The sequence below is a fragment of the Dinoponera quadriceps genome, unplaced genomic scaffold (assembly GCF_001313825.1).
Source record: "Dinoponera quadriceps isolate SergipeBrazil2010 unplaced genomic scaffold, ASM131382v1 scaffold3271, whole genome shotgun sequence".
NCBI lineage: Eukaryota > Metazoa > Arthropoda > Insecta > Hymenoptera > Formicidae > Dinoponera > Dinoponera quadriceps.
The window spans coordinates 359,056-376,619 of NW_014557287.1; the positions used below are offsets into that span (position 1 = coordinate 359,056).

The window sequence follows — 17,564 nt, forward strand, 5'->3', positions numbered from 1 at the left end:
CTGTCTCCCAGACTGATTTATTTCCTCGCGTATCAGTGATACACATAATTATTTGCCGTGTTCCGCCGATAGTCTGCGGCATTTTCATGAGTTTATCGCCGCATAAATTAACGTGGACAGCCGTTGGTAAAATTATAGGATTGCATGTAACGCGTGTTGTCGCTATTATTTTGACAGGACAATCAGATAGATTTTGCCGAGAGAATTCATGCGCCAAAACTGTACAGTTTTTCATTAACATTGACCTGTATTTTTTAACATTGTTCAGTTTTTTATCTTTATGAACATGTAAAAAACCTATAATGAAGAACGTTAAATATTGCATAAGCGGTTGTTATAACAACGATTAGTTAAAACTGATAACGTTCATACTCGTCAACGTTACCATATCTCGCCGGTAAAATCGTGTGTCTGCATTTCATTTAGATTCCCGATCTCTCCCGCACGTATTACATACATTGCCAAGTAATTTTGAACAATCCGTTATTGAAAAATTATCGAGTCTGTGATGCGATGATCGTGAGTGTAATTCTTAATTCTTCGCGTGGTTGTTTACGACAACAAACGATACAACGATATAACATAATATTCAGGTAAGACAGAAAATGAAGGTGACATAAAAATGACATCAAAATGATTAAAAAAAGTTTTGAAGAGAAAATGTAAAAAGAGCTTAAAAATAATAATTGTTAAAATCTATAAATAATTAAAACATTCGCAATACGTTACAAATTCGATAATTGAACTGCCGATGAGCAATCGAGGCCTCATATAGCCTCATCCGTTCCCTCGAACAATTTCGCGACTCTATAACCGCGTGTTTAGCGCATTAAACTCTCCGCGTTAAACTCTCTGCACAGGAAGGATGAACATATCTCCGTATGCGCAATATGCGACATACACGTAACATTCTTTTTTTCGTATGCACATAAAAAAGCGGTGCAATTGGTCGATATCGGATAACAGGACGTCGCATAAAATAAAGACCGCATACATTAGCAACAGCCCCTTAGATATATGTTCGTGTGCGCGGTCATGCAGAGCTCAGGTCGTCCGGGGGTCGTTTCTCACATTCCACGGAGCTTCGAATTCACGATGATTCGCGCTTCTCGGCAATTCGTTCTCGCCTTTATTGTAATATTCGCGACTGCAGACGGTAAGCATTAATGTACATGCGCGTATCGTTGAAATATTTGACATTAAAAAATGAAAAATGTTTCACAAATAAAAGAGCAAATATGCAATCACATATCCGAGGGGAAAAATTTTTCATATAATTTATATAGTTCATATAGTTTTCATATAGTTCGATAAGTTCGTAGGAATTCTTACGAAAAATTCGAAGATATTTTTATAATTTTACAGTTTATTGTTAGGCATAACTTTATTTAACAATATACTGACTATTTCTTTCGATAGCAGGAAAGAAGAAAAAAATAAAGTTGTGTTTAACTATGAAAAAATATCGGCCTTGATTTTCTCGTAAAAATTCGAACTTATCGAACGATCCAATAAAATAATGTGGTAAATATAAATATGATATTTGTTCACAGAAAGAATGGAGGTTGTGGAAAATCTCGAGAGTGTCTTCCTACGTTTTTACACCGGGTATTTTTAGGCTATTATCATTCACGACTGATTGTTTCGAAAACAAGATAAAGGAAATCTTCTGCACAATTGCATTTCTTTCACAATATTAATATTTACTTTTTAAACAAGATAAAATAGTATCTCCTCTTTAAATCTGTCTTTTGAACATCAATATTTACCTCATTTAGGACGACAATAGACAAGTACGTCGATTACTCATTGGACAACGCCAGAGCGCTGCAAACCAAACTGATCGATGACAGACGGACGGTGCTGTATATTCACGGTTTCTCGGAACATCTGGAGAAAGAAAGCGTGCAAACGATAGTGCAAGGTACCACACATAGCAAAATATATCACAGAGATATCTAGAAAATATCTGAATGTCTAAATATCTAATTGTCAAGATATCATGGAAATATTTGAAAGATGCAGATTTTAGTATCGGCCGTAGTTTCAAAGAAAAAATTCAATGATATCGAGAATTTGATGTCCTGCAGATATTCCGTGAATATCTGAAAATAAGATATCTATATAAAACTTAAAATTGCAGGCATAAAGATATCTGATATATTTTGCTGTGTGGGGACATCTCGTTCGACGTGACGAACGATTACTCATTAGAAACCAACTAAATTACGTCGCGCCCTTTCAGCTTATCTGAAGCGAAACGATCACAACATCATCGCAGTGAGTTACGCTGAACTGGCGAACGAGTCCTATACGAAGGTAGTAATGAGCACCGCTCCCATCGGAGCCGCTCTTGCGTTGGTTCTCGACAATATGGTGCAGACAGGCTTCGACCCGGAGAAGCTGTATATCGTCGGCCATTCAATGGGCGGTCAAATCGCCGGCTATGTCGGGAGAAAAGTCAGCTTTCAGCTCTCTAGAATCACAGGTAGATATTAATTTCTTGTCAGTCAATTTGCAACACAATCGAAGCGACAAAGCGAAAAAATAAAATAATTGCGAATCGCGGAATCTCTTTTTTTTTATACTAGTTCTTTTCAAGCTTTTGTAGTCTGCAGTGACCTTGCGGCTACCGATACATGAATAAAAGAAGTGCAATACAGTTGAATTTTGAAAAAGCAATTTGAGATAATATAAGTTACCGATGAAGTGCAAATAGTCACGCGAAATTACTTTTATCTTTTCCACACAGCATTGTATGGATGTTTCTTGAAGGCCGAGACAAATTCAACGATATGACGCGGGGTTCTTGGAAATTTTAATCAGAATTTTCTCTTTGCTCTTGCTGTTTGTGTTATACGATGTACTAAGGAAAAAAATATCTGAGAAATCAATATATTTATTCAGCGAGAAAAGTGATTCGCTCCCGTGCCTGTGTATTATTAGACACTCCGTATTACAAAGAGCAGCGTTTAAAAAAATTGCGCACAGGTCTGGATCCCGCCGGTCCTCTCTTTAATATCCTCGTGCCGCATCTCTCGTCCTCCGATGCGCGTTTCGTGGATATCATACACACGGACTACGGATTCTACGGCATTGGCAGGAACACAGGCACAGTGGACTTTTTCCCGAACGGCGGTACCCGTGTACAACCCGGCTGCCCGAAGAATTTCACGTTCTACAGCACAGAAGGTATGCATGATGCATCCTCGAAACATCGTAGCGGATAAATGGCACTCCATCTTGATCGTTTACCCGCCGTTTCAGATTTCTGCAGTCACAAATATTCCTGGAGATTCTACGCCGAGTCCGTGACCAACGAGCTGTCCTTCCTAGGCGTGCAGTGTTCCTCGTGGTCTCGCTTCTTGTCCGGCGAGTGCAACAATCACACCCGAGTCGTCATGGGTTACGGCGCATCGAGAAGAGCGTAAGCATACAGAGAAAGATTTTTTTGAATTTCATAAATTTCTTTAAATTAAGATTCCAATTGAAATTTGTCTCTTGGCATAGAACAAACAAACGAACGTTTGATTCAACAAACAGGATTATTTAATTCTTTAAACAAGAAATATATGTAAAATAATACTAATAATAATACTGTTTTTTCTATTAAATAACATGGTTGTTTATTCTAGTGAAACAACATTCAAACAAGATAATATTTGATATTAAATTATACTGTTTATATTAAACAAACTCGAGTCAAATAATAACATATAAAAAATCCAAAGAAACCTTTTTTCTCTGTGCGGAGTTAAAATGTTCACAACATTCTGAAGCACGCCTTTTTCATCCTCCTCTTGCTCCGTTTTGAAGGAATGGCAGCATTTATCTGATGACGGCTGCGCAGAATCCTTTCGGGCTGCGGGAGAAAGGAGCGCAAGTTGTTGCCGTGTAGTACAACGACCGACGACTGTATCGCGCTGCTCCTAGAGAAGAATATAACGTGAGATCTAACGACAGGCAAACTCTACCAGTATATAAAAGTATAAAAGAAACCACGAGTGCACCGACCTCAACGTCGCGTATATTCCGTCAGGCTGTATTCATTGTATATTAATGAACGATCGGTGTAGCCTCTTAGTTTACTTACTATAATAATGGCCATCAGGTAATCGTCACTGTACTATTCTGCATGTCGATTCGATCTTCCGCCTCACGCGACAGCATTGTCTCCAGGAATTCAATTTCCTCCAAGACTCCATCTTATCGCCGACCCGATACCGTCATCGCAATTCTACATTTGTCCATCTCTGGTGTATTCTTGTGATCCGAACGTAAATTTGCCGGATGTGACGGCTGGTCGGTAACTTGCGACAAAATCATTTCAGACGAAGAGAAAATTAATTCTACTTTTCCCGTAGAACTTGATAAGACTTTTACTTGCGCGAGTTAACACTTAAAACTGTTAAATTTTAAGACCGAGTAAGATGTTCACGTCGGGCATCGAAATTACAGTTTGCCTCATTATGATATAATTTAATAGGACTGCTCGACTACGAGGCTGCGACGACCCCTGTGTATTGATCGCAATAATGGAGTACATTTACGCTGACGTTAATTTTTAACTGTAATGAGGCGGAATTGCCGTCATAAGGCGACGTAACTTTAATAGCGTACAACGGCGAACTTCCCGTAGTACGATTAGCAAAATTTTCATGTATGAATTATCTATCATAGCGGAAGTCGAGGTAATTTTTCCTTGTACGTTGGAAGCGGGAAAGCTATGTGGTATACGATACGGTGACAAGAAGCCAGAGATCGCGATAACGCTCTCAGAAAACCGCGCTGCGCGACATATTCTGTCGCTGATACTTCATTGTGAAAGAACTATCGAAATCTTTTGTCCGGCTATTCCAAAATAGCACAAAGGTGAATAGAAGCTCATAGAGAATTCACTTTAAAGAATACGTGTGGGATTAGAAAAATGAATATCTGAAGAATTCTTGAAGAATTAACCACAATCAGTTGTCTTGAAGTGTTTCTCAGAGGTTCATTATAACGAATACTTTGCGACTCGATCGATTTCGAATATTATGAAAATTCGTGAGAAATTACGAGTGTTCCATTTGTTATAATTGCTTCCCATGGCTGCGTTCAGCAGATGCTTGTGTTACTTGCAGTGTTTTGTGTGCATTATCGTAATTGGAACTTTCTTAACAAATAAATGATATCTCGGTACAATAAAAAGAAAAACATCATTGATATATTCCTCTTTCTGTTCATAAACACTATTCCTCTTGAATTCATAAAGTACACATGTTGATGTAAAATAAATCTATATGAATACTCCAAGAAATTCTCAGGAATTCCAATCATGGTGCAACTCCTATGCAATTTCCTAGATCATTCTTATAAGATAATTATCTCATATATTTTTTTCTATGAATTCCTAGATAATTACAATTTAAGGAAGGAAAAAATTTTAGGAACACTTGAAGAATTTATCGTGGTATCTGAATTACTTCGAGAATGATGCACACTCTGCCTTTGTCGTTCGCGTTGCTGACGTACACAGGCTATTGGCGGCCTGTCGGCTGGCCCTTGACTTCCATCAAGTATAGGGCGTACAACGTCTACTCCGTTGTCATGATCTTTCTACTCCACTCGTTCACGTTTTGCGGTCTGGTTGACTGCTTCCTGATCGAGGACCTCGAGACCTTCATCGAGAAGTTCTCGTTGTTCCTGTCGGTGCTCGGCGTTTGCTGCAAAGTGATGAACCTGGTGATACGTCGGAACGAAATCGTCGGTCTGATCGAAATGCTGCTGAAGGATATCTGTTTGCCCAGGGACAATCACGAAGTGGACATCCAGCAACGATTCGATCGTACCGCAAAGTGCGTAATCTTCAGGCTTGATCATAAAGAAAGAAAAAAGAAAGAGAGCTCCAAGAGAGTTCGTAAATTAAAATTTAAATTCTGGAGTTTCCTTCGTATGAGCGTTAAAAGAATCAAATCTCCTCATTCAGAGAAATATGCATAGTCGTGGCAACTATAAAAGTGACAACTATACGAGTTTTGTGGAATTAATGCATATAGTTTAATCAATTATTTTATAGTCATTGCGACTAATAATGAATGATATAACATAAATATCAAAATGGAAATGCGCGATGATCACAATCTGATATCAATTTCAACTTAATATTTTTTTAAAGGTTATTACGTGATTAACATCACATGAGAGAGCACACGGTGTGCACAAATGATGTGTGTATGTTCTTGACTTAATTATGATTAATGCTATTGGATAAGATATTTTTGTGACATCATGACATGAACAACATCTGGATAGCAGATGCGCATCTGTTCCTCATGTTTTAGCTATTTCTGAATACAAGATGAAGTCAGATTGAATACATTTTGCTAGCATAGTTCACGATTGCTATAATTATCGTAGTCATTCAGAATTAGTTTCAATAATTGTAAAATAGTTCATTAAACTGCATATGCATTGTATAATTCTACATATATTTTTCTATGACTTATATTTATATATTCATATTATAAATGTATAATTAATTATATATAATTATATATATATATACAAGGGTAAGTCAAATAAAAACCTTAAATTATTTTTTATCATAATTTATTGAATAAAAGTTATACACACTATATTATCTTTCGCAACATCCAGTGTTCGGCGCTGATAGACCTTTCCATGTTTTCATTTGATTATGTATCACGGGAATCTAATATTATTCAATTTATACCATTGTAAGCGTCGGAGGACTTGTCTTGAACGCAATGGAGGCTACGTAGAGAAATGATACATTTATGTACCGTTGTACAATATAAATTATGAAAAAAAAATACATATAGTTAAGGTTTATTTGACTCGCCCTCGTATATTTAACTATATGTATATATATTTTTTTCTATATTTTTCTACACACCTCCCTCTCTGAGTGTAGATAATAATCTCTAAATATCCCGTCAGCAGTTCATAGAACCAAGAATATCTCTTCAGGACGATCACTATCTACTGCGAGATACTGAACGAGTCGGCGGTCTTTTTCGCTACAGTCGCCCAGTTCGGGCACTTCGCGAATACCCATACCCTGCCATTGTCCGACTGGGTACCCTATGACACCACATCGACCGCTGTTTACTGGGCCACCGTGCTGCACCAGACCATCGGTCTGATGGTCTGCGCGAACGCCAGTGTCGCCCATGAGACACTGATCTCCGGTTTCATGATACAGACCTGTGCTCAGCTCGACATACTCTGTCATCGTGCTCGCATGTTGCCGGACTCGTTGAGGAAAGAGGCCGAAAAATGGCGTGGCAACGTCTCGAAGGAGGATCTGAAGGCTCATGAACGCCGAGTGATTCGCGAGTTCGTCCATCATCATCGCTACGTGTACAGGTGAGGGTGATGAGAAGGTGGTGAAACTTCGCGCGTGAAGCTCGTCGAACGAATAATCGTTTAATCTGGATATACCGAGCGAGCGAACAAGGAACGAACAGCGGATGCAAATTTTCCCTGTTACAATTTGGAAAATGTGCACTGAGAAACTTTTTTTATTAGAAAGGAAATATTATTTCCTCTAAATAATATTGTTTTTTTTTTCTATCAAACAACATGGTTTACTATAGTGAAACATTGTCATTCAAACAAAATGATACTTGATATTAAATTATGTTGTTTATATTGATCGAACCTAAGCGAAACAAACACGTATATTAAATTTAAAGAAACCTTTTCCTCCGTGTAGACTCGCTGAACGCATCAATTCGGTGTTTGCGCTGATGATCTTCGTGCAGTTCACCGTGAGCTCGACGGTGCTCTGCCTGAGTATCTACAAGATGTCGACGAAGAGTCTGTTGAGCTTCGAGTTCGTCTGGAGTTTGTCTTACCTGGGCTGCATGCTTATGCAGATCTACTTGTACTGCTGGTTCGGCAACGAAGTGACACTCAAGGTCGGACCTTCATTCAAACCACTCATTCCAAGCCCGAGTTGTACTTCTCGAGGTGTATCCTTCGCGCTTACACCTCGAGTTCAGGATTCAAGCTCGCTTCGTAAGCTTTGACCTTGCTTCTTACGTGCGCAGAGCGCCGAAGTCGGCACCGCCGTTTACGAGATGGACTGGACGTCGTTCCCGGTCGACTTGATGAAGTCTCTTCTATTGGTTGCCGCGCGGTCCAAGAAAGCCATCAGGATAACCAGCGGTAACATTATCGCCTTATCCAACGACTCGTTCATGAAGGTTAACGAAAATGCAGTTAGTCGTACACGTTACAATATTGTTAGCGAAGAGATGAGAAATGACTTGGAAACACACATTTTTCTTTGGTTTGCCGATTCGCATAATATTTTAATATCCGTCCTTTCAGATCATCAAGATATCTTACTCGGCGTACAACGTCCTTAAAGACTCTTAGTACGAACGGCGTATACTTGCGGCGTATACTTGTTTGACCTTGCGTCGCGAAAAACTCCGTGGCCAAAGAATTATTCTCATTATTGGGAATGGAACTTGATGTTTAAATTCTAAATATTTTTTTCTTAAATCTCTTAGATATCCCCGTATGTTTTTCGAGTGTAATTCGAGAATTACGCTCTGTTTTTTTCACCGATAGTCCTGACTCTCCTGGATTGATACGTTGGGTCCTCAATGGCGTGGCAGCAACAACTCGCGGGGATCGGGAACAAGTCGCGTATGAGGTTGCTTTCGTGGGAGAGGGCCGTCAATTGACGATAAATATATTTCTGCCGGCACTTTGTCTGAAATCCCAAGGCGAAACCGTTGACTTTTAGGCAAGGTTTCTCGTCTCTGAAAACAGAACGTACATTACGATGATTTCTAACGTTCCATTTTAATCTGATTTTACACGGGAAGAAAGTTCGTTTTAAATCAAAAATAGATATTCTCATATATATGCAAGAATATAATCTTCTTATCTATTCTTGATTTGAAATTAATTTTTTTCATATATTTACAATTATATGTACTCATATGTCTTCTTCTCTGACTTGTATCATACATAAATATTAAAAGATTGCCAATTCCTTGTACTTGTAAATATTTTATTACGCAACACTCACTCGCAAATTTCGACCCGTATAGCTTGAGTGAAATTCGACTCCGGTGATTGTACGATAAACAACCAATCGTCATTGATGTTTTTCGCCGATCTCGGATTTATCAATCCTACCTGAAATTACCTCACTTTTATTATCAATATCCGCGATATATCGATATTAAAAGGTTTTTGCATACCGAAAAATTACAAAGCTCGCTGTCGCCCGAGTCTATCCGATGCGAGATAATCTCCACCTATTAACATGAGAAGAAAAAATTAAAAATGACACAGCATAACAAGTATATATAAAATTGCCACAGAAAATGAATCTTGAAATTCCCTGACTTTTCCAAGATTCCCAGACGACAGTGAGGAATTTTCCATGAACAATATTTAATCTTGAACTTTAACGTTTAGAAGCAATACAAATTTAAAAGTTTAATAACGTAATATGATACTGAATGTAAATTCAGGCCAACAAAAAATAAGTAAATATTAGAAAAAAGAATAGAGTTGAGAGCATATAAAAAAATTTTATGAACAAAGTTCAAAATTCCAGGTTTTTTATATTTTTCTTGATTTTTTCAGGTTTCCTCTGATATTTTAAATTTCCATGACTTTTCCCAGGTTTTTCAGATTTTTCAGATTTATGGCAACCCTGATATAGAAAAAGAAGTTGTTTTACTGACGGCGTCTTCGGTTGCTAAATTCATCAGGCTGGGATTGCTGCTGAGTATATGGTTTACCAGGTCCGTAGGATAATTCGGCACGTTTTCACAGAAATTTTTCCCGTTACAAATCGGTATCAAGGCTTCTGCATTGTTACGCGCTTGGAAGATACTTGAGTCCGGAAATATAATATTGCTTTCCGCGGATTCTTCGCGCTTACGACTTTCGCCCGCAGCTGTACACATACGAGCGTAACGTTTAAATAAATGTCATATTATCATTTTGCAAACAGAGAGATGAGTTTTAACTGCGAACGCAGCTCTCCCCCGTTAAAACATTTTTCATATACAATTATATATAATTAAATATAAAGTGTCATGTATGAAATTTGTCCATATATAAAAACATATAATTATGTATGAAGTGGTGATAAAGATTTATATATGATTATATATATATATACATTAATATATAATATTATATATAATTATATATTTTTTGTGAGTCTCGCTCGTTTTGCAATCTTTACACGCTACCTCGCTGTCGAAAAGGCGACATCACTTTTTCGTTTTCCACATTGCTAGGATCGTAATATGATTCCATGATGGTTGCTCTGGGACTTTTTAGACGTTTACCATTGACAGAATCATAATGGAACCATTTGGGTGGATAGCGCTCGAGATTATGTCCTGCTTCTAAAATAGCCTGGAATAAAACGCAAATATAAAACGCGCTTCTTTATTCCTCCTCCCGTTCACTGCTTATTCATTTTTCTAAAACGTCATTGAGACTACATTCGCATTTACTTCCTTTATTAATAAAATATCTTCTTACTGTAGTTTAACAATATCTTGACCAATTTCCTGTCGAAATTACACTTCTTCTTTGTCTATTAAACCGAACTTTCGGTCACAAATTATTTGCCTCGAACGATTTATACAGGCAGATTTACATATTATCATGAAGCTGACTCTTCAACACTTAATTGCTTATGCGTCAACTCTTGTTTATATATATTATATCTGTTGGATTTCCAGCAGATGCACAGATATATGATATCTTATGGATATCTTAAACGACGCCCAAAAGATATCCAAAGAAGCTCAAGAAATATTGTAAGGTATCATATATATCTCACAATATCTTATTGGAATATCACCACCCATTCCCACCTACTAACCGCGCTCGTTGTTACCCGACTTCGATGATCGGATGTCTAGCACTGACTCCACTGGCTCTGACGATATCCTTGTGACATATACTTATGTAATGTATCTTTATAGTGTTCATAAAAAAACATTCTAATAACATATTTATTGGCAAACATTAAAAGCAACTCAATAATAGATGATACGTAACGAATATTGATATAATATATATTATTGTATCAGAGGCTATAACTGCTTTTGGATTTTCAACCAAACAATGTTTAATCAAAACAATAAATTAGTTGGAAACAAATCCAAGGAAATTAAAATCAAACAAACAGGAATAATAAATTTATAGAAATTTTTTCTTTGTGCAAGTCCTATGCTAATCGAAGTAGAACATAAGTCATAAAAATTAAGATATAAGGTTGTTGAAGTATTGAAATTAATTTCTATTAATCTTCCAACAATATTGTAACATTCTTGTAAACTAAAAATGTAAGGTTGTAACCTCCCTGTAACCTTAGTCCAGTGTTGAGGGATGAGATCGCATTGGGAAGTCGGAAATAATTTGAGATATCTTCAAGATAAAGTATGTTATGTGGAGTTATCACCCAGTAAATATCAATTAACAGTAACATTATAACAATGTTATAATTTCCCAGAAAAAAATGATTATATATGATTATATATAATTATATAAAGTCATGTATAAATTTTGCCCATTTATGTCTGTACAAAAAAAATGACGTTATGTCATTTAATTAAATGTCAATATCATGTGCTGTCAGAAGCATAAGTACTCAGGAGCATTTACTTCGATTGTATTTGCATATAATTTGTAAACAACAGTATTTTTTCATTGTGGACATATATGATTATATATAGTCATAAAAGGGTAAATTTCATATATGATCTTTTTTCCCCGAGTAGGAGAGGTATAACTTTTTCTAAATATTTATCGAAACATCGGTTGGCACACACCGGTAAAAGGACGAAGATTTCCATCAAGACTGCCATAGATAATGCCATTGTCACAGTTGTTTCTTCTTCCTGTCATTCACACACGAAGTAACACACGGTGTAGAGAAAGGCGAACGAAGTGAACTACACAAATGGGTTGAGTAAGGGAACGAAATGAGGAAACGAACAAAACCCTACAAGGAATCGATACGGTTGCTGCTAAGCTTAAGAGCCTTAAGCCGACTGTTCGTATTTATGTGCCTCTCCCTCTACTACTTAAGCTGATTCGAATACATGACGACTTCCTATTACATATATAGATGTGGGTTCTCTCTTATCAGCCACATATTATCTGCTTCCGAGACTTTATATCTTAGGTCTTCAGCCATTTGCTAATCCGCATCAGAGAGCATTGATTTCTTATTTTCCTGCGACAAGGATAGATCAGCTATCTGACAGAGACAACAAAAGGAATAATAGGAAAACAAGAAAAGGAACGAAACAAATTCAGAAAGATTTTAGGACATTTTATGCTATATCTAGATTCCCAAACCATGTCTGCCTTCAAAATTAATTAGACATTAAACTTAATAACTTTGGATGCTTTTGGGAAGAATACTATCAACGCTAAAACGACATTCTATTCTTATTTTACAATCTGTCCAATAATACAATAGTCACAACGTGAAAACAAGAATGTATACAGATGCATGCGCATATGCTGCTCAGATGTCGTTCATGTCATTATGTCAGAAAAATTTCTCATCTAATGGTATTAATCATAATCATGTCACGAGCGTGCACACATCATTTGTGTACATCTTGTGCTCATGTGATGTTAATCACGTAATGATCTTTTAAAAGATGTTAAGCTGAAGTCATATTGTGAAATATGACAGCACATTGTGATAAAACGTGATTATCATGCATTTCTATCTGGATAACTGGTGTGAAAAGAACAGTTCGTTTGAAAAAAAAAAAAACTGTTTCAAAGCTTACATTGATTCGATTCTGTGATCCCATTCGCTTGCGCGTTTATTTTCAGCGAGCGACTCTTGGTAGTTTCCTTCAATTATCTCATTTTTGCACGAACCACTGCAAAAGTCGCGACATATTTAGCGTTTTAGCTTATCTGACGTTGTCAGCTAATGCGGTCAGGACTTACAATTAGACCGCCGGCAGGAAACCTGACGTCATATCCTCGCGAGATAGACCACCGACTTAATTGTCAGCTTAGCTAGGATCACACGGCTTCCTCACGGAACTGCATACGCGCGCACTTCATCGCGACATTCGTCATCCGCAGCGGAAAAACAGACCACGGTTTTGCTAAACCGGGATTGCACATTTTTTCGTAAAATTGCAACATGCACTTCGTCGCGACGTGCGTCATCCGAGGAGGGTAAACGCAAAAGTTGAGAGAACCTGACGAAAGTCAATCAGATCTACGAGAAACTTACCTCTGTTCACACGAGAAACCATGCGAGGAATTCACCTCTGCTTCCCCAAGCTCCAAGGGAAGTCCGTTCGAATTCGTATTCGAGTTCCTCAAATCGATCGTCCGAGTATTCACACCAAGTGAAAGAGATTGCAAAATGGACGCATCCAATCTCTTGTAGCGGAGTGCTCCACCGATCGGAATGCGAATTTTTGAATTTCCGATCCTTCATTAATTATACAGAAGTAGTGACATCTGTCAACGTCAAGCGGGAAGCACATAGTGCGCGATGCGCGGCGGTAAGGACGCTCGCTGCCGTAACGATGACGGCTCATGAAAAATTACCGACCGAATTAACGCTCTCTGAACATGGTAAATCGGTAATGCAGGCGACCTCTGCAGGTGGAAAAAAGCAGAGAAGCCAGTCGAGCCGAGTGCTTCCGCGCTGATTCGTGCATTTTTCACGTCGCAGCTGGGTAGCCCCGGGAAATGTAAATAATAAATATGTAAGTGCACAAAAATATAACGTGGTGTAAAAAGGATCGATCGCTCTTACAGAAGAATATTAAGTGAAACGTAGAAAGCCATAGAAGCTGGGCGTTTTCGATTTGCTGACTCGATCCGACTCGAGCGTTCCGATAATCTTTGCAGTACTGCAATCTATAGCTTATGTTACATATACTATAGTTTACAATATTTCGCGAATATCGGAATGCTGCCCGAGTGGGGTCGAGTCAACAAATCGAAAACATCATGAATATGATATCACTTACACACACATACATACATACCAACACACCTACACACATACAGAGATATGATATGATATTTCGCGCTTTCGTCGCACGAGGTCTCTAAAGTCAAATTTGGATTTGCTCTTGCCGAGTTTTAATTTAGTCATCTGTCAAACAGAATAAACGAACCGGTGTCATGGAGGCTCAGCCGTTGAATATACCGGAAAAACCACCACCATATTCTGCCGCGACGGCTCCAGCATGTATGTGATGATTTACGATTTTTAGGTTAAATTAAGATTATATTGTTTCGCGTCAAGAACGTTTGTTTGCATTATTTTTTTAAAATAACGTCTTCGAGATATGTAACGTATAACGCGCAATTATCATCGATCAGATATATATATATTTTTTAACTTCTTTGTAAAGTGCAAATTAAAAATATTATTATAGTGTGATACATGAATACAGGACTGGCAAGTTCCTTTATAAATAGTTTGTAAGTAGATTAAGTTAATTAATTGTGTTGTCAGGAATATACGTCTTAAATAAATTGTTTAAACAATTTTTTTCAAAGATTGAAAAAATAAAATGATTATAATTCTTTGTGCACATGAATGAATCGATCTTATATATAGATCTAACTCCAAATCTATTTATTATAAGCTCTTTCTATAATTTCTACCAATATAATATGTTACAAAAATATTTTAGTAAGTCATTTTTAGTAGTAAATTCATCATGGCAACCGCCTCCTGGATATTACATCAACAATACTGAAACTAATCATCAAGGAAGTTATATTCCATCATATGGTGCTACACATTCTACAACAGTAATTGTTCCAGAAATTATTTTGGTTGGAGGCTGTCCGGCTTGCAGAGTATGCACATCAACATTATTTGATTATTACTTCTGTCTTCTCTTGTTTAAAGATTAGAAGTTCATAATTCAGTGAAATTTTATTTCTGCACAAAACAGGTAGGTGTGATGGAAGATGATTACACATTTCTTGGCCTGCTTTGCGCAATTCTCTTCTTTCCCATCGGGATTGTTTGCTGTATGCTGTTGAAGACAAAACGCTGTTCGAATTGTGGTGCATATTTTGGCTGACTAAGAACAATGATTGCGTATATTTTTATATAAAGAACAATTCCATCTCAAATAGATTGAAAGTAAAATGTAGATATTAATGATCAATTAGTTAATTTTGCAAATGATAAAGATTATATTTAGTCTCAGAATAATATATTTTTATAGTCATAGAATATATATATCAATACATGTGTGTGTATACAGGAGGTTTAAGAAGAATAGAAAGAATGTGAGTGAAATAATTAAACTCAGGCAATAATAGTTATACTAAATTGAGAAACAATGGCTTTTAAATGTTTTATTTTTTATTGTAATATGCAAAATGTGTGTAAAATTTGGTGGAATTTTGTATGAAATGTATTTTCTAGTTATTAGTTATATTTTGCTGTTATGTACTGTACTCCATAATAATGTTACTTTTAATCAGTAAATTATTTATTTTCTTCTGATATATTTTCTTCTAATAAATTTTATTCTGACGATTTTTTTCATAATTATGGAGAAATGCTTAGAGGTAGGGTATTATATAATCATAAATATATATATATATACATGTATAACATCTTAAAATTATGAGATTATATTTGAAGAAATATATTGCGATAAATGATAAAAGTGTGAGTCTGTGTTAAGAAATTGTTCTGCGCGCGCATTTTATAAACATATGTTTATCTGTATGTCAGAATAAATTTATTATATTTCTTCACAAATTTATTCAGAGAAAAAGTGCATTTCTATATAATTCGATTTTCGTCTTTATAATTCAATAGTCCTTATTAATGTGTCAAAAGTCCTCCGGAAGAAGGAGGAAACACACACATGAAATATATACTTGCCGGGGGTCCGAAACCAAATTGAACGAATTCCACCAGATCCCTCATGATAATGATTTATTCTACTGTACAATAATGTGTCTTGCAATATGTATATATACACCTTACGTAATATATGCTTTGTAAAAGTCCTTATACATTACAAGAAGCTTGTCTTATAATCCACATACGTATATATGTACAGAGCAACGACCTCACGCGGATAAGGAACGGGTTTCGAACTAATCACGATTTTACGTATAGGCTAGCAATGAGTATTAAATCGGCACGATTGACTCGCGCGATCACGTGGCCGAAGCGGTCGCTGTGGTCGAAGTGCGCTTCTCTTCGTTTTTCTCTTTTGTACAATTTTGTACTCGTTCGACGAGTTGCTATAGGTATATGTTACAAAGAGCGCGTATACAATGATGCTAATGACGAGAAAGAGGGATAGAAATAGAGACACGTAATTCGAGAGGTGTATTTTTCGTATAAAACGTCCGCCGTAAAGTATCACCCGATCGCAGCGATTCGCTTCGACCGCCGCGGCGTAAACGCGAGCCGTGAAATATATCCGGCGACAATAAAGGAGACACGGTGTACACTTACGAAGGTACATTACGGATATTATTTCCTCAGTCTAAAAACGATCACAATATACATAACATCAGGCTACGGGCATTCCCGTCAGACAACTCGTTCACTGGCGTTACTGCGGGCCCAAGGAGGAAAATCGTCTCCGCCCTTGCTTTTCTTCTCCTCCATGGGAGTGACACAAAATGATCTACGTTATTTAATTGAAACGACGATGATACACACCGACGCGTAGCGCGCGTCGTTAGTTTGGCGATTCGCGATGAGAACGAAACCTCGCTACAATTCGGCCTCGACGCGCAGTGAGGATAAATTAGAACCGCGGAGAATCGCACACGTTGCATTATCAGATTGCGAATTCGCCGGATGCGAAAACGTATTTGAACATCGACAATCTCACATTTGGCCGCAATCGCGAGATACTCGCGTCGAAGTCAGTCCGGCGAGCGATATCGCGTGGGACCGTGACGAGCATGTTAACGGTCGAGAAATATATCGAACGGTTCTCCACGGGAAAGAAAAAAAGATTGGTTGAATTAACAAGACGTGACACAACCAAGCGCGTTTTGGAGGAAGGAAACAGAATTTCTCGGTTCTCAAAATAGTGAATTTAATTCACAGAAACCGGAGAAATTCTGTTTCTCTTCACCGAAGCGCGCTTAATTCAATCAATCTTATTTTCCAGTGTCTTAGCTATCGAATGTAGCTGCGAGTTTACGCGGAACGCACGTAAGATTGTACTTTGGGAATTATTTCTTTTTTTCCTTTCCCCCCTTTTTTTTAGATTAAATATTATTATCTCCACATTGCTTACAAAGAACGGTAACGGACATTCGAAGTCGGTAACGATATCGACACATGGAGAAGAATATTTTGCTGGCGCAGCAAATTGTTACTATAGGAACAGCAAAGAAATTTCTTTGGACAGCAAAAAAATTTGTTCGGGCAATAACAAGACTTGTTAAGAACATTAATTGCTATTCGCTGGATATATAGACAGCGAAATAACTTGGTTATGTCAATTAAACTTCACCGCTGTCATTACAACAGTCTTGCTGCAACAGCAAAATATTTTTTTCCG

At 37.3% G+C, this 17,564-nt stretch overlaps 5 protein-coding genes and 1 long non-coding RNA gene across 7 annotated transcripts; 4 read left to right on the plus strand and 2 right to left on the minus strand.

The window, feature by feature from the left end:
- Positions 1-1,049: 1,049 nt before the first annotated feature.
- On the plus strand, positions 1,050-3,251 carry LOC106748897 (lipase member H-A-like). The gene is made up of 5 exons (XM_014627815.1): positions 1,050-1,156; positions 1,554-1,608; positions 1,779-1,924; positions 2,246-2,488; positions 2,992-3,251. Exons 1-5 carry the CDS (start codon positions 1,096-1,098, stop codon positions 3,228-3,230), a joined length of 744 nt encoding a protein of 247 aa, XP_014483301.1. The 5' UTR covers positions 1,050-1,095; the 3' UTR covers positions 3,231-3,251.
- LOC106748882 lies at positions 3,210-3,898 on the plus strand. The gene is made up of 2 exons (XM_014627799.1): positions 3,210-3,427; positions 3,817-3,898. The coding sequence occupies exons 1-2, from the start codon at positions 3,231-3,233 to the stop codon at positions 3,896-3,898; spliced, it is 279 nt and encodes a 92-aa protein (XP_014483285.1). The 5' UTR covers positions 3,210-3,230.
- Positions 3,899-5,395: 1,497 nt separating this feature from the next.
- Positions 5,396-8,400, plus strand: LOC106748884 (odorant receptor 94a-like). The gene is made up of 4 exons (XM_014627800.1): positions 5,396-5,895; positions 6,953-7,371; positions 7,721-7,925; positions 8,058-8,400. Exons 1-4 carry the CDS (start codon positions 5,473-5,475, stop codon positions 8,376-8,378), a joined length of 1,368 nt encoding a protein of 455 aa, XP_014483286.1. The 5' UTR covers positions 5,396-5,472; the 3' UTR covers positions 8,379-8,400.
- On the minus strand, positions 8,384-12,063 carry LOC106748960 (protein spaetzle-like). 2 transcript variants are annotated; one of them, XM_014627929.1, is made up of 6 exons: positions 11,832-12,063; positions 10,236-10,404; positions 9,720-9,931; positions 9,228-9,284; positions 9,053-9,162; positions 8,384-8,780 (listed from the first exon to the last, which is right to left on the minus strand). In XM_014627929.1, exons 1-6 carry the CDS (start codon positions 11,877-11,879, stop codon positions 8,561-8,563), a joined length of 816 nt encoding a protein of 271 aa, XP_014483415.1. In that variant the 5' UTR covers positions 11,880-12,063; the 3' UTR covers positions 8,384-8,560. The 2 variants fall into 2 exon arrangements, with proteins under 2 accessions (XP_014483415.1, XP_014483414.1); XM_014627928.1 differs by having other exon boundaries at positions 8,385-8,780; positions 9,720-9,934.
- Positions 12,064-12,774: 711 nt separating this feature from the next.
- On the minus strand, positions 12,775-13,466 carry LOC106748899. Its single transcript, XR_001374795.1, has 3 exons — positions 13,271-13,466; positions 12,976-13,139; positions 12,775-12,905 (listed from the first exon to the last, which is right to left on the minus strand). It is a non-coding gene; the product is annotated as an uncharacterized LOC106748899 (long non-coding RNA).
- Positions 13,467-13,649: 183 nt separating this feature from the next.
- Positions 13,650-16,052, plus strand: LOC106748950 (brain protein I3). Its single transcript, XM_014627912.1, has 4 exons — positions 13,650-13,754; positions 14,161-14,245; positions 14,711-14,865; positions 14,964-16,052. The coding sequence occupies exons 2-4, from the start codon at positions 14,179-14,181 to the stop codon at positions 15,093-15,095; spliced, it is 354 nt and encodes a 117-aa protein (XP_014483398.1). The 5' UTR covers positions 13,650-13,754; positions 14,161-14,178; the 3' UTR covers positions 15,096-16,052.
- The last annotated feature ends 1,512 nt before the right edge of the window (positions 16,053-17,564 follow it).